General features: G+C 40.1%; 1 protein-coding gene across 9 annotated transcripts in view; it reads left to right on the plus strand.

Annotated features, from left to right (window-relative positions):
- The window catches only part of ANK3 (ankyrin 3), a 264,099-nt gene that overhangs the window by 218,181 nt on the left and 32,703 nt on the right, over positions 1-13,215 (plus strand). For 8 of the 9 annotated variants that reach the window (XM_063133078.1, XM_063133081.1, XM_063133084.1 and 5 more), the window contains 7 exons: positions 1,470-1,677; positions 4,076-4,172; positions 4,749-4,977; positions 6,043-6,168; positions 7,555-7,677; positions 8,154-8,180; positions 11,087-11,168. In XM_063133078.1, the coding sequence (XP_062989148.1) occupies positions 1,470-1,677; positions 4,076-4,172; positions 4,749-4,977; positions 6,043-6,168; positions 7,555-7,677; positions 8,154-8,180; positions 11,087-11,168 (892 nt within the window). The remainder of the gene's footprint in view (positions 1-1,469; positions 1,678-4,075; positions 4,173-4,748; positions 4,978-6,042; positions 6,169-7,554; positions 7,678-8,153; positions 8,181-11,086; positions 11,169-13,215) is intronic. The other variant, XM_063133087.1, reaches the window with a different exon arrangement.

A 13,215-nucleotide genomic window follows, 5' to 3' on the forward strand; every position in this document is an offset into this window, starting at 1 on the left:
TTTGTCATACATCCCTAACCTGAACCATATCAGATGATACATCTCTCCTAATCTGGTTCAAGATGTGGAGCAGAGCAAGTGCACATATTGTGTGACTCTTGCATGCGCAATACAGGGATGGTGCATGCAAAATGTGCAGACAGTTCAACACATGAGGGTGAAAATTGCTTTGTGGATTTCCTGATTCAATGAGGAAATCAACCACAACATTTCTGCCTACATGCTTTGAAACGTACGTGTGTAGACAGAATTTGGGGGAATGGCAGAGGCTGGACAGTGTGCTAGGTGGGCAAGGAGGAGCTGAGCACGGATGCTCAACTCCACTCAGGGGAGATGTAGCAATGAAAAAGGGGGCAGCTTTTCTTACTCCTGTCTGGCAAGCTGCAGCTGCCCAAAATTTCTCTTGTGTGCAACTCATTAAAGGTACAAGAACTCTGTTTCCTTTTACATTTGATCACCCTACAACAGGTTTCCCTAACCTAGTGCCCTCTATTATTATTATTATTATTATTATTATTATTATATTTATTTATTTATTTATTTATTTATATAGCACCATCAATGTACATGGTGTTGTACAGAGTAAAACAGTAAATAGCAAGACCCTGCCGCATAGGCTTACAATCTAATAAAATCATAGTAAAACAATAAGGAGGGGAAGAGAATGCCAACAGGTACAGGGTAGGGTAAACAGGCACAGGGTAGGGTAAAACTAACAGTAGAAAGTAACAGTAGAAAGTAACAGTAGAAGTCTGCACAACATCAAGTTTTAAAAGCTTTAGGAAAAAGAAAAGTTGTTTTGGACTACATGTTTTGGACTACAACTCCCAGCATCCCTGACCATTGGCCAAGCTGCCTGGGGCTGATGGGAGTTGGAGTCCAAAACATCCAGAGGGCACCAAATTAGGGAAGGCTGTACTAATGTAAGGTAGGTCTCAGGACCTGCATTTTGAATTAATCCAATGTTGTACAACAACATGTGCAAAGCATATTTTAATTTTACGGTTATTAGGAGATTTTCTTCAGGTCCTCCATTGCAGTGAAACATCTCACATTGTTGAGATTGATAGAGGACCAAAAAGAATAAAGGTTTGCAATGTGTTAATACTGCATTCATTTTATTGAGTTTTGTAATGGATTTTTAACTCCAAATCCTGGATTCATGTGGCTTTTGCAACATAAAGAATATAAATGTTACAGAAACATTTACAGTTTTCGTAAAAATACAAATTTGCATTTCTGGGGAACTGACATGATGATCCATGAAACTGAGAAGACAAGCATTGTATTCTAAGAAGATACATGGTATAAAGAAAGAGTAATCCAGATTTCCTTGCGCGGAGGGGGACCCACCTTAAACTTGTGTGAACTGCCCAGAGAGCTTCGGCTGTGGGGCGGTATATAAATATAATAATTAATAAATAACATGAATCTCATAAATGTGGTCTCTCTGTGTGTGTTAATATTAGGCTCAACCAGTTCCCGATGAAACAGTCAAGAAAATCCTTGGCAATAAAGCGACGTTCAGCCCCATTGTCACTGTGGAACCAAGAAGAAGAAAATTCCATAAACCGATCACCATGACAATTCCTGTGCCGCCCCCGTCAGGGGAAGGGATAACCAATGGATACAAAGGGGACACAACGCCCAGCCTTCGTCTACTGTGTAGCATTACAGGTAAGACCAGCGGTGGGGGTGCCTTTTTCTTGTTGGGGGCTGCATTCCCTCAGGGGTAATCTGTCGGGGTGTCACATTCCAGTGTTGGGTAGATGGAACTGAAACCAGATGTGAGCTGGTATACCCGCTTTTCTCTGTTTGCGCCATTTCCCACCCCTATCTCTCTCCCCTTCTCTTTTCCCCCTTCTTTCTCCCTGGGACAGACAAAGGCATAAGAAAGTACATCCACATTTATTCAGCATCTTTCTAAATGTTCTATGACTAATAGATACTAGGGGCTTCCAACTATCCAAAAAGATGCAGAAATTTTAAAAAAAAAATCCTGCACCAAGAAAAATGGAATCCTGTAACCTGTATAAATTGTGTAAATTACATTAAAATTAGCATAACCAGATTTGATTTTGTAAGATTTTGTTTTGCCATTTTTACTATTCTGCCTATTTTGTTCTGGCTTTAAACTTTATGTGGAAGAGCAATAAACTATGCATGGTACTGAAGGGCCACTTGTGCTGCCAATGAGAGAGAAGCAGGAAGCATCTTTGTGTCTGGGTTGAATCTTCTTTTAAAAAAATTAATGTAACCAACAAGTGATTAGTCCCCTAACAACTGATGTCTAAACAACTGTTATATAGAATTAATTAATACAATTTTAAGGGGGGGGAATACAAAGAAGGAAAGGGGGAAAGGGAGGACAAAATAATAATTAAATAAACAAATAAACTAATAAGTGTGCTGTATGTTCTTCATTTGTTGTTATAATGTCCAAATGCTCAAAGCTGAAGCAGGCATATATTGTTGAAGGTCCAGTTGTGATGTATGTTGAATAAATCTCCACCGTATAGCATAAAAGGATAGTGGTTCTGTTTTTCCTTGGATTAGAAGCAATCTTCTTCTTCATTTACATCTAATGCAGCATTATATAATTGTTTCCCTCACCATCAGCTGATGTCTTGATCCTGTATATATAGCTTTGACTGATGTGTGCGCAGAGTGGCTGCAATTCTGGTCTCTATGTAAGGGTCTCTGCTCCTCCCGTTGGGTCATACAGAGTCTCAAGCCGTTCATACTCATGCACAACACACGTGCCTGGAATAGGAGTGAGTGCCAGGGATTATGTACCCTGTACCACTCAGTGCCTTGGGAGGAGGAGTGGTGGCCAGGAATTTCAATGAAGGAAGGGGTGGAGGGAATGAAGGTATATGCTAGGTTAGCCTTCTCTTCTCTTTCCTCTTCCCCATCCACTCTCCTTACAACACAGGTGGCCCTTCATGAAATAACAAACTCCGTTCCTGGATTCTCCCCAATTTTAACTAAACCATGCAAGCCTTCTAAAGACATTAACTAAAGCGGCCATCACAAGAATAAAGGGGCAGCTGCCACCCCCTATAATCCAAGCACGGCATCATCCACCACTGTTGAACAGTATAGAGCTTCCATGGCTTTCCTTCTGGAAATAGAGAACAGGAGTCCATACCGAACTATCACCATGTTATATGGGTGTCTCAATGAACTGATGCGCCTAATTTTAGAGTTGTTTTTTTACCCCACCTTTTGACTATAAAAGTCCTCAACATAGCTTACAAAACAAAAATGACATACAACTTGTGCTGCTTTCTTTGACTGCCAACAGGAAGGAGAGGAGCCTAATGGCAATTGGTCCCAAGCAGGCCGAGGGAGGAGGCACTGCCGTCTTGCCTCTCCCTTTGATCATTTAGGTCATCAAGGTTTCCGAAAAGGCTCCATCTTGTTTCTGCCTTCTGTTCAACTTTTTTTTTAGCATCTTCAAGCAGCTGCCGCCTCATTCTTCTAGCCTCCATCTTTCTTGTGGGAAGAGGTTTCACTTTCTCGTGCATATTGCTTTGGCTTACTATTTTTACCTCCCAAATATAGGAATAGTATCCTGATCTCTAGTCCTATGGTGTACTTACTTCTATTAATACTGATTGCAATAAGCTCACTGACTGAGGGGACAAATAAAACTTAGATCAAGCAGAAGCGTTAGCCCTGTTCAGGCATTCTGTACCTGAATAGGGCAGATGTGATGAGTGGGAGTTCTCCACCCCTGTCCCCCATTTGTCACAGTCATTGCCCTCAACTTGTGGAAAGTGGCTATCTGAAGAGGAGAGTCTCCTCTCCGATAACGATTCCCCAGTGTTCTGGCTCACATTGACAGCCTCCACTGATACAGGAGGTTCTCCTCTTCAGTCATCCCCCACAAGTAGCGAGTGATGAATGTGATGAAGGGAAGGGGCAAGGCAGGAGCGATCAATCTTGTCAGGTGTTTGCCCTATTCAGGTACAGAATGCCTGAATAGGGTGTACTTAAACACAATTTGCAATCTGTGAAAAAACTGAGAATGGTTTTAAATGAGCGTGACCTTTTATCTTTTATTCCCTAGGAGGTACTTCACCAGCTCAGTGGGAAGATATCACAGGAACCACCCCACTGACCTTTGTAAATGATTGTGTCTCTTTCACAACCAACGTTTCAGCCAGGTACAGTAAAAGCAAATGCAAAACTGATCTTTCATAAAGGTTCATCAGTTGTATGTCAAAGATTTTTTAAAAATCTTATATACACAATGGTATATATACATTGCGTATATATACACAATCTTATATACACAATGGAATAAGAGCAAAAATAGCCTATTTAATACAGATTGAAAGCTAGAGGTGCTTACAAAATGCTCCCCACCTGAATTTCTCCTCAGATTTTGATATTCCAAATTACTTGGTCTTGTTTGCAGAGAGGAATCATAACGTATTGGCAATCTGCCATTTGGAAAAGCTGGATTCTTTTCTTACACATAGTTCGTAACCTAGTTTCCTCTACTGCAAAGTCATTTGCGATAACAGAATGACACGTTTGGATATTTCCTTGCTACTGTTAGTAAATTATAGGAGGTATAGTTCAAAACAGAGTAAAGTTAGTGGGAGGGGGGAAACAGTCTTAGATTTGTCGTGTAATCCAATAGAATATTTGTTGCGTCTTTTGAGGAGCTCTGTATGAACTAAATCTCCATTATATGAAGATGAGCTGATTGGTCTTTCATATATCTATATCTCCAGATTTTGGCTAGCAGACTGCCATCAAGTTCTTGAAACTGTCGGGCTGGCCACACAGCTTTATAGGGAATTAATATGTGTTCCATACATGGCCAAGTTTGTCATTTTTGCCAAAATGAATGATGCTGTGGAATCCAATTTGCGTTGTTTCTGCATGACGGATGATAAAGTTGACAAAACTTTGGAGCAGCAAGAAAATTTTGAAGAAGTTGCAAGAAGCAAAGATATTGAGGTATGTCATGATTCAACAACAAAGGCCTTCATTGTAACTCTTTCTGTAGTCCTTGGAGGACACTTTTAGAAATTAAGAGTATGAAAATACAATCCACTCTTAATTTAGAAAATTACAGTATTCTAATAAAGAATAAATTTTTCCTTTCATAGATGCTGTATATTTATCTGTTAATGTGTCCATTCCAGCTATTTCAAGACCTTTAATCCAGCCAGTTATTGACTGTATATACAGTTGCCAATTTCCTGTGTGGGACATAATGGTTCTAAACTAGTTTTCCCTAATGGAGCACTCTTTCTAGATGTGTTGGACTGGATGTCCCATCAACCCCAGCCAGCATAGACATTGGTCCTGCTGGCTGGGAATGATGGAAGTTGTCATCCAACGTATCTGAAGGGCAGCAGGTTGGGGGAAGGCTGCTTTAGACAAATTCAAAATTAGCAATTTCATAGGTATATGAAAAATTCATCAAACCTGATGAACAGCAACAAGGTAATTCATCCAACACCTGGGTCCAGTAAGGCTGAGTATATGTGCAGTTCTGCCAAGGAGGGGTGCGATCTGCATGGTCAGTTCTAACTATCAGTTAAAAAAAAATCTAATCTGGTTGAAGTAAGATACCAGAGAAATTGGGTGAAGAACAGTTCTGTCAATGTCGTCTGAACCAGGAGTATCCCTTTCCCCTTTCTTCTTGGGGGAATTTGTGGAGCCAGGCATGGCTGATGACTGGTGAAGTGTGTAAATCCATCTCCACATTGCCTCATAGGTCCTTTTATCAATTGGATGCAAAAAGAAAGGAGGCAGGTAAAGACCTGAGCTTGACACGACCATTGCAGGGTGAGATATAAATGCAGAAATAAACATACGTAGTGCTGATTGCTTTTTGTTTTTTTACCCACAAAAGATCACACACACACACAGTTCATCACACACAGAGAGAGAGTTTGTGTTGAAAAGTACCATTAAGTATAGCTTTAAATAATAATATTAAGAATTGAGATGCTCTCTATTTATCTTGATTGTTTTGAGCAGTTAGATCTGACAAATATTTTCTTGATCCAACAGGTTTTGGAAGGAAAACCTATCTATGTGGATTGCTATGGGAACTTAGCCCCCCTGACAAAAGGAGGACAGCAGCTTGTATTTAATTTTTATGCTTTCAAAGAAAATAGACTGCCATTTTCTATTAAGGTAAAAGTAAAGTCACTGGAGTGTTAACACTGAGAAAAAGGGTTTTTTTTTTAAAGCTCTTATTAGTTTGGTGTTTTAAAAAGGTACACCATCTACTACACTGCACAATTAGATGGCTACCACTTGACATGGACCTCCTCCCCACCCATTAGGAATGGCAGGTTGGACCCTGCTCATGGTTCACCTGGGAAATGGGGTTTCCAGCCGAAAGGAGCCCCACGGCTCTGCAGAACAGACATCAGTGGCACTTCCTTGGTGGTGTTAAGAGAGTTTTGCAATTCCCTCCTCTTCTTAGGCAAGCTTTACAAGAGCAACCTGATGCTTTTTAAATTTGATTGCCGTGGATTGTTTTTTAATCAGTTTTATTGTTTGCTTACATTTTGTGGTTTTGTTAGGGTTTTCATTCTGTTTCCAGATAGCCACTCAGATGCTGGTTAGCAGGGCTTTTAAATACATATATAACGTATTTGTCCATCTGCAGAAAAGTGCACATCTTATTGAGCGGACCTGATTGCCTGTGCTTGCGTTACACCTTCTCTATGCCTACCTCACAACAAGAGTAAACGCAGTCATTGGCTTGCATGTGCTGTTCCCTTATTGATTTCCTTTATGCATCCTAGTTTGTTTCTTAGACACAACATGAAGTGTTGATTTTGTCCCACAAAGGCTTAAGTGCCCTATGTCTGGGGTTACAGAAGGCCACCTCTTCCAGATGATCCTGCCCTGTCATTAAGATCCCCCGAGGAGTCTGTGCTCTGGCCATTCCCAAATACGGAGGTTAGGCAGGTGGTGATGAGGGATGGAACCTTTTCTGTGATGGTGCTTAGATAGTGGGACCCCTTGCCCAGAAATCTTCATTTTGCTCTCTCTTTCATGGCAATTGCATGACATTTTAAATTGGCTTTGTCTGGGGTAACAATCATTGAATGTTTCCTTTTTACTGCTCCCAGATACCCCTTATATGAGATTTTATTGTAGGTTTTTTTAAAAAAACGTAAGGTGAAAAGGCAGGATATAAATCTTTTAAATAAATAAGCACAGTCTCAAGCGTTGGCCAACTTTACTCAATTTTATGAAACCATTCTTTAAAAAATGTGGACACCTCGTGGTTGCTCCTTCCAGCTCTGTATTTGTGACACACTATGATGGGAATCATGTGGCATAATTTGTGGGCAGGGTTAATGTGTAGGAGAAGGGATGAGAAATAATGTCATTTAATCAGATGATCTTCAGGAATCTTTCCATCCTCTGGTCCAGAAACCTTCTTCTCTTTTCGGCTTCTTCTGTTTTGTTTTTAATCAGAGGCAGCAGCGAAACTAAAGTTAACAGAAATGTAAAGAACTTTAAATATTTCAAACCAGCGTGTGGACATTTATTTATTTATAGATTAGAGACACCAGCCAAGAACCTTGTGGTCGCTTATCATTTCTGAAAGAACCGAAGACTACAAAGGGTTTGCCACAGATGGCCGTCTGCAACTTGAACATCACTCTGCCAGCACACAAAAAGGTATGATCACTGAGACTCATTTAATATCTTTAAATTAAGTTTTTCGTTTTCTTTCTTTCTTTCTTTTTTGCTGGTTAAAATGAAACACTAGTTATGGGAATGAGTGGCTTGCAATCTGATTTAGCCTATTTTTATGTCTTATTGTTTTCATGTATGCAGAAAGCTTTTTACAGTTTCTTGTTACTGTGATGTTTAGTTTCTATTATTTTATAACTGGGTCCTTTGTTTATAGTTCATGCTTCTGCTTGCAGTTCGCAGACTTTATGCTTTTAGTAGTGTTACATGATGATTTGCATTTGATGTAGAGTTTTGTTTGTTAATTTCTTTTCTGTTGACATTTTAGGTTTGCTTTGCTTTTTATAAATTAGCTTGCATTTTTGTGCTCCCTTACTTGGTCCTTTTCATATCCTGATATTCTTTTCCCTGCTGTCCATTATAATATTCCTTGTCTCTGCAATGCATCTTGGGACCAAAAGGAAACAGAGTCAGATCAAGATGATGAGGTAATATAAACAGTCTTTTATTTTTATTTTTTCTTATAATCAGAATATGTATCAATTAAAGAAACTATATATAATTGCAGAAATATGATCACCAAACTCCCAGATTGTGTGGATGTGTATGCTTTATTATTAAATTAGAACTGCAAGCATAGTTGAAGTTTAAGGCTGTGCTTAGAACAAAATGGGCACAATGTTTCCTTTCTGTGCGTGCAGCTTGTAGAGCTGAACACATGGGAGAGAATTCCATATCCTGTTCCCTCCTACACCCTAGCAATGCTCCCAAACATTTATGATTTGTCTGAGTTACTTTATAACTCTGATTTTTCCCCCTTTTCATAATGAATGTATATCTTAAATAGGGTGACCATATGAAAAAGAGGACAGGGCTTCTGTATCTTTAACAGTTGTATTGAAAAGGGAATTTCAGCAGGTGTCATTTTGGGGAACCTGGTGAAATTTCCTCTTCGTCACAACAGTTAAAGCTGCAGGTGCCCTGCCCTCTTTTAAATCTGGACACTCTAGTACAGCTCCTGCAGCTTTATCTGTTGTGATGAAGACGGAATTTCATCAGGTTCCCCATATATACAAATGACACCTGCTGAAATTGCCTTTTCTATGCAACTGTTAAAGATACAGGAGCCCTGTCCTCCTTTTCATATGGTCACCCTAACTTAAAAACACCCAACAATCTAGTGTCCATAAGCACCGCTAACCAGGGAAACAAAACTTGTGTAAGTTGTTAGAGGCCCCATTCAGAAGACACCTTAAACCATGGCTTTAACCACGGTGGTTAAGCCAGAAGGCCTTATTCACCGTGGTCAAAACCATGGTTTAAGATGTCTTCTGAACACAGCCTGGCTTTCTGGCTAAACCACTGTGGTCAAAGGCATGGTTTAAGGTGTCTTCCAAACAAGGCCATAGTGAAAGTTTTGATCAGTTAGCAATTATATCCTGCTATCTAATCCACAGCCTTGAGTACAAGGTAGAGATGGGATCTGGGCCCCAAATGCCAAATCATCCCAAATGCTGGCAGACGATGCAAAAGGCTGTCAGTTTATTTTGTAGTATTCCAGCCTTCCAGGTTAAAAAATGTTTTAATTAACAAAAAAGCTTTTTTTTTTTAATCAAACGGGGGCGGGTGGACGGGAGTCTGAGATACTTTATAATTTTATTACTTTACTTTGTCTGAGTTACTTTATAACTCTGATTTTGTTTCTTTGCCACATGAATGTATAACTTAAAAACACCCAACAACCTAATTTCTGTAAGCATAACTAAAGAGAGACATAAAGCTTGTTTAGGGAACTATACTGCAAGTTATCAGTTAACAATTTCTTTCATTCTAATCCCTATCCCTGCATTTGCGCATATAAAAAACCCCAACCCTTTCATGCCTTTTTTTTGTCCTTTATGTACTCACTTTAAAGTAGATGTACACTGTGATTTATGTGCTTTCTAGAAAGATTAATTTTGGGAGAAGTATTTGATTGTCCTAAGTTACTGCAATATTGATTTGCCATGTGTAACTGTAGTCTTGTGTGTGGGTGTTCCCAATGGTAACCCAAAATGATATCTTTTATGCTAACGATGTGATATGGTGGGGATGGAAGAACTAGTACTGAAAATTTATAATACAGAAATTAAGTGTCAGCATAATGGAATGGATGTACAATATCTGGCCATGCCTTATTTGTTCTCCTGAGTTAGTGAAGCTGGGTTTTGCTATACACTTAACCAACGTTCATTGTAATACAGTATGTGTATGTGTTACTTAAGAATGGATATATACATTCTTTCATAACTCAGGGCCTGAACAAATGCTGCTTTTTGCCAGGATTTATGTGGGGGATATTAAGAGCAGGCCTTCAATTCGTGCTGCTTTCCATACTGTTTCTCCCTTTCTCCCTCACTTCCTTCACCCTGAGTAGGAAATGGAATACCTAGTGAACCTTGGAGATCCCATGTGTTTTTTTGCACACAGGATCTCTTTGATCCTGTAAGGCAGAATATTGTTTGTCTTACAAGGTTAGCCTAGACCCCCATGTCCAAATAAATATTGGAACCTCACTGTTCACTCATTACCGATCTGTGATGAAGGGGGGAGGGGAGGGGTGTTCCTAAAGCCTGCTCACCTTAAACCAAATCCAATGTTAGGCAGCACTTGATTAGGCTCCAGGATATCTATTAATCTGGTCATTTTCTCCCCCCAAATGCATTTACAATGAAATGGAAGCCTGTTTATCCATTCTTCAATGGGAACATACATCTTAAGCTTAATTGTATGTCAGTAAAATGTGAGGGATTTCTGAGAGCATATTAAAGCCAGTGAGGGAAGGTGGGATAACTTTAAAAACTGGGGGAAATTTGAATTATACTTTAAATCTAGTTTTACAGATGAATGAGCCTTTGCAGAGAGATTGGAATCTTGATAAAACATATATCAAGACTCCACTTGATTGGAGTCTTGATAAAACACATATTTTCATGGATTGGATTAGACATGGGGAAACTGGTTCAAATCCACATTCAACCATTCAGTGCACTGGTGATCTCAGACTAATCTACCTTATAGGATGGTTGCTAACCTAAAACACTGTTCTGAAGAAGGGCAAGATAGAGCCAAGTCCCTGTCCCCTACTCAGTTCTCCATGTTAATTCATAGCTGATTTTATTGGCAAGTCCTGTTTCCCAAGGTCCACTTAGCGCTTATCTAAAAGTATGTGAGAGAGGGGAGGGGATGATGGCTTCCCTGTTACGTTTTTAAACAGGCATTTGCATATTGCCTGGAGCCATTTTGAGCCATATTTGGAAAAGTAGGATACAAATCCATGAAACGAAAGAAAGAAATCTGCTCTAGAGGGCAACGGTGGCTTAAAGGTACCAAAAGGCAGTGTGTTTTATTGCAGACGGAGAAAACAGACCGGCGGCAGAACTTTGTGTCCCTTGCTTTACGTAAGCGCTACAGCTATCTGACTGAGCCTGGAATGAGTGAGTTTCTTAACAAATGTACTAATGTCGCGAACAGATCTTTCACACAAAGAGACATTTTTTCTATAGATGTTGTATTACGGTGTCATTTGAAAAGGCCTGATTGAATAGGCAAAAAAGTCTCCAATTATCCAAGATCCCTTTTGAGCACAGACAACTTGAGAAATGTAAGGTAGTAACTCTCATGTCCTCTCTTGAAATGATCACGACGAAAGCATAATTCAAAACATTAACCTATGCTTACATAGCAAAAGAAGATAGTCTGTTCTTCTACCTTTTAAAGAGACAAGGTGGTTAAATCCCATTATGATTCACACAGGAAATAATATATTGACAGACCAAACACACAAATGAGAATCCAAAGACATGAGATGCACGTGTGGAAGAGAACCACACATGTAGCCAATGTTTCAATTTCGCTTGTCACTGTCTCAATTCCCACAGTCAAACTGAAGAGCCACTTTAAAAATGTTCTAATCCAATTTATTTCATGTTCCTTCATCCACAAGGCCAGTTCGTATGTTGCACTGGGATCATTTTCTTTCATTCACAAGAATCATCCAAATTCATATGAGCAGCATAACATTAATCTAGTCCAAAATTGGCAAACTTAACCTGGCCTGTGGAGGTCTCCCTCCTGCACCACGTACCCCTCTGTGGGAGAGGTTGCTATCTCTGATGGAAGGTGACACCAGAGATCTTAAATTCTAAAAGAATTTTTTTTCACAATTTTTTGGAAAAAAACAAAAACAGTCCTCAGAAAAAGCCAGGGGAAGCCACCCCCACCCCTGAATTTTCCGTTTTTCCCCATGGGCCTTCACATCTGTAACCCTGAAAGAGCTTCACTGTCACTCATACATAACAGCGGTAGGTCTCACATCAGAGGAGCAAGGGTTGCTCGTGCAGTCTCCATCAGGCGCATCACAAAGTATGTGAGCCAAGCACTCCATGATGACACCAGCTTGCTGGGCCTGATTGGTTGTTGTCTTGAAGGCCTCAGCTGTTCCAGGAAGTAAAGGAGGTAAACTGCAGCTGTTCAAGGAGGTAAAGTGCTGTTCAAGGAGCTGTTCAAGGAAGTAAACTGCAGGTCCCAGCATCTTCTGGCAACTGTTGGGGCCCAAACACCCCATCACAATGGTCCACTGGTTCTGCTGCTTGGCCAGCCTGCTACTTCGCCGTCCAGTGGCAGTGGCCAGAAAGCCACACACCATTTTACATTTCCCACAATATCCTGGAGTTCCTGACAAAGAATCAAGTCAAGGCATTTGTAGACATTAAATGGTGGGCAGTGTTCTCAAGGTAGCTGTTGTCACCAAGCAAGCTTCCAGCTTGGGGAGCAAGCAAATGGGTGAGTCCACCAGTATAGGGCAGAGCCACATCAGGGCACTTTACTAGGAGCTCTTCTAACTTGGAGCTGGACCTGTGGATAGCAAAGGGGCAACTATCTGCTACTCCACTGTGAGAAGGCTGCCACTGGTAACGTATGAGTTAGTGCTCTGAGTATCGTTGCTATATCAGAAGATATTGGTGATGTTATTCCCAGTGTTATGGTTTTCTTGAGTTGACATCTTCAGCCAGTGACTTTAAAAAAATGTATTTTTTTAAAGTATATAGCCTCTTGTTCTACTAAAATAGTTTCCAGGTAGCTAACAAAACACAATAATAACAATAAACAATGCATAGTAAACGGATTAAACAGAACAGAATAGCAGCAGCGGAGATGCCAATAAAACAATTTCGATCAGTAAAATCATTTGTTATTACACCTATGGGCAAACAGGATGGACTTAGATTGCCATCTAAAAGATAGTAAATATGACCTCAGGTGAATCTGGTTCAAGGTATGGGGGGAATTCCTTAACTGGAGCAGTACTACAGAAAAGGCCTTCTTTTCTGTAGCAATCTGTTTCCTTTTGCAATAGGAAAAGTTGAGCTTGCCTGTCTTTGAATTGCTATGAAAACTGTCCTCAAAAGAGGTACCAAGGCACTACACCATGTAGAAAAAATGTACTCTTCTTTTAAAATGCCTCCCGTGGAAAGATTTTTG

The sequence above is a fragment of the Elgaria multicarinata genome, chromosome 8, assembly GCF_023053635.1.
Source record: "Elgaria multicarinata webbii isolate HBS135686 ecotype San Diego chromosome 8, rElgMul1.1.pri, whole genome shotgun sequence".
NCBI classification, from domain to species: domain Eukaryota; kingdom Metazoa; phylum Chordata; class Lepidosauria; order Squamata; family Anguidae; genus Elgaria; species Elgaria multicarinata.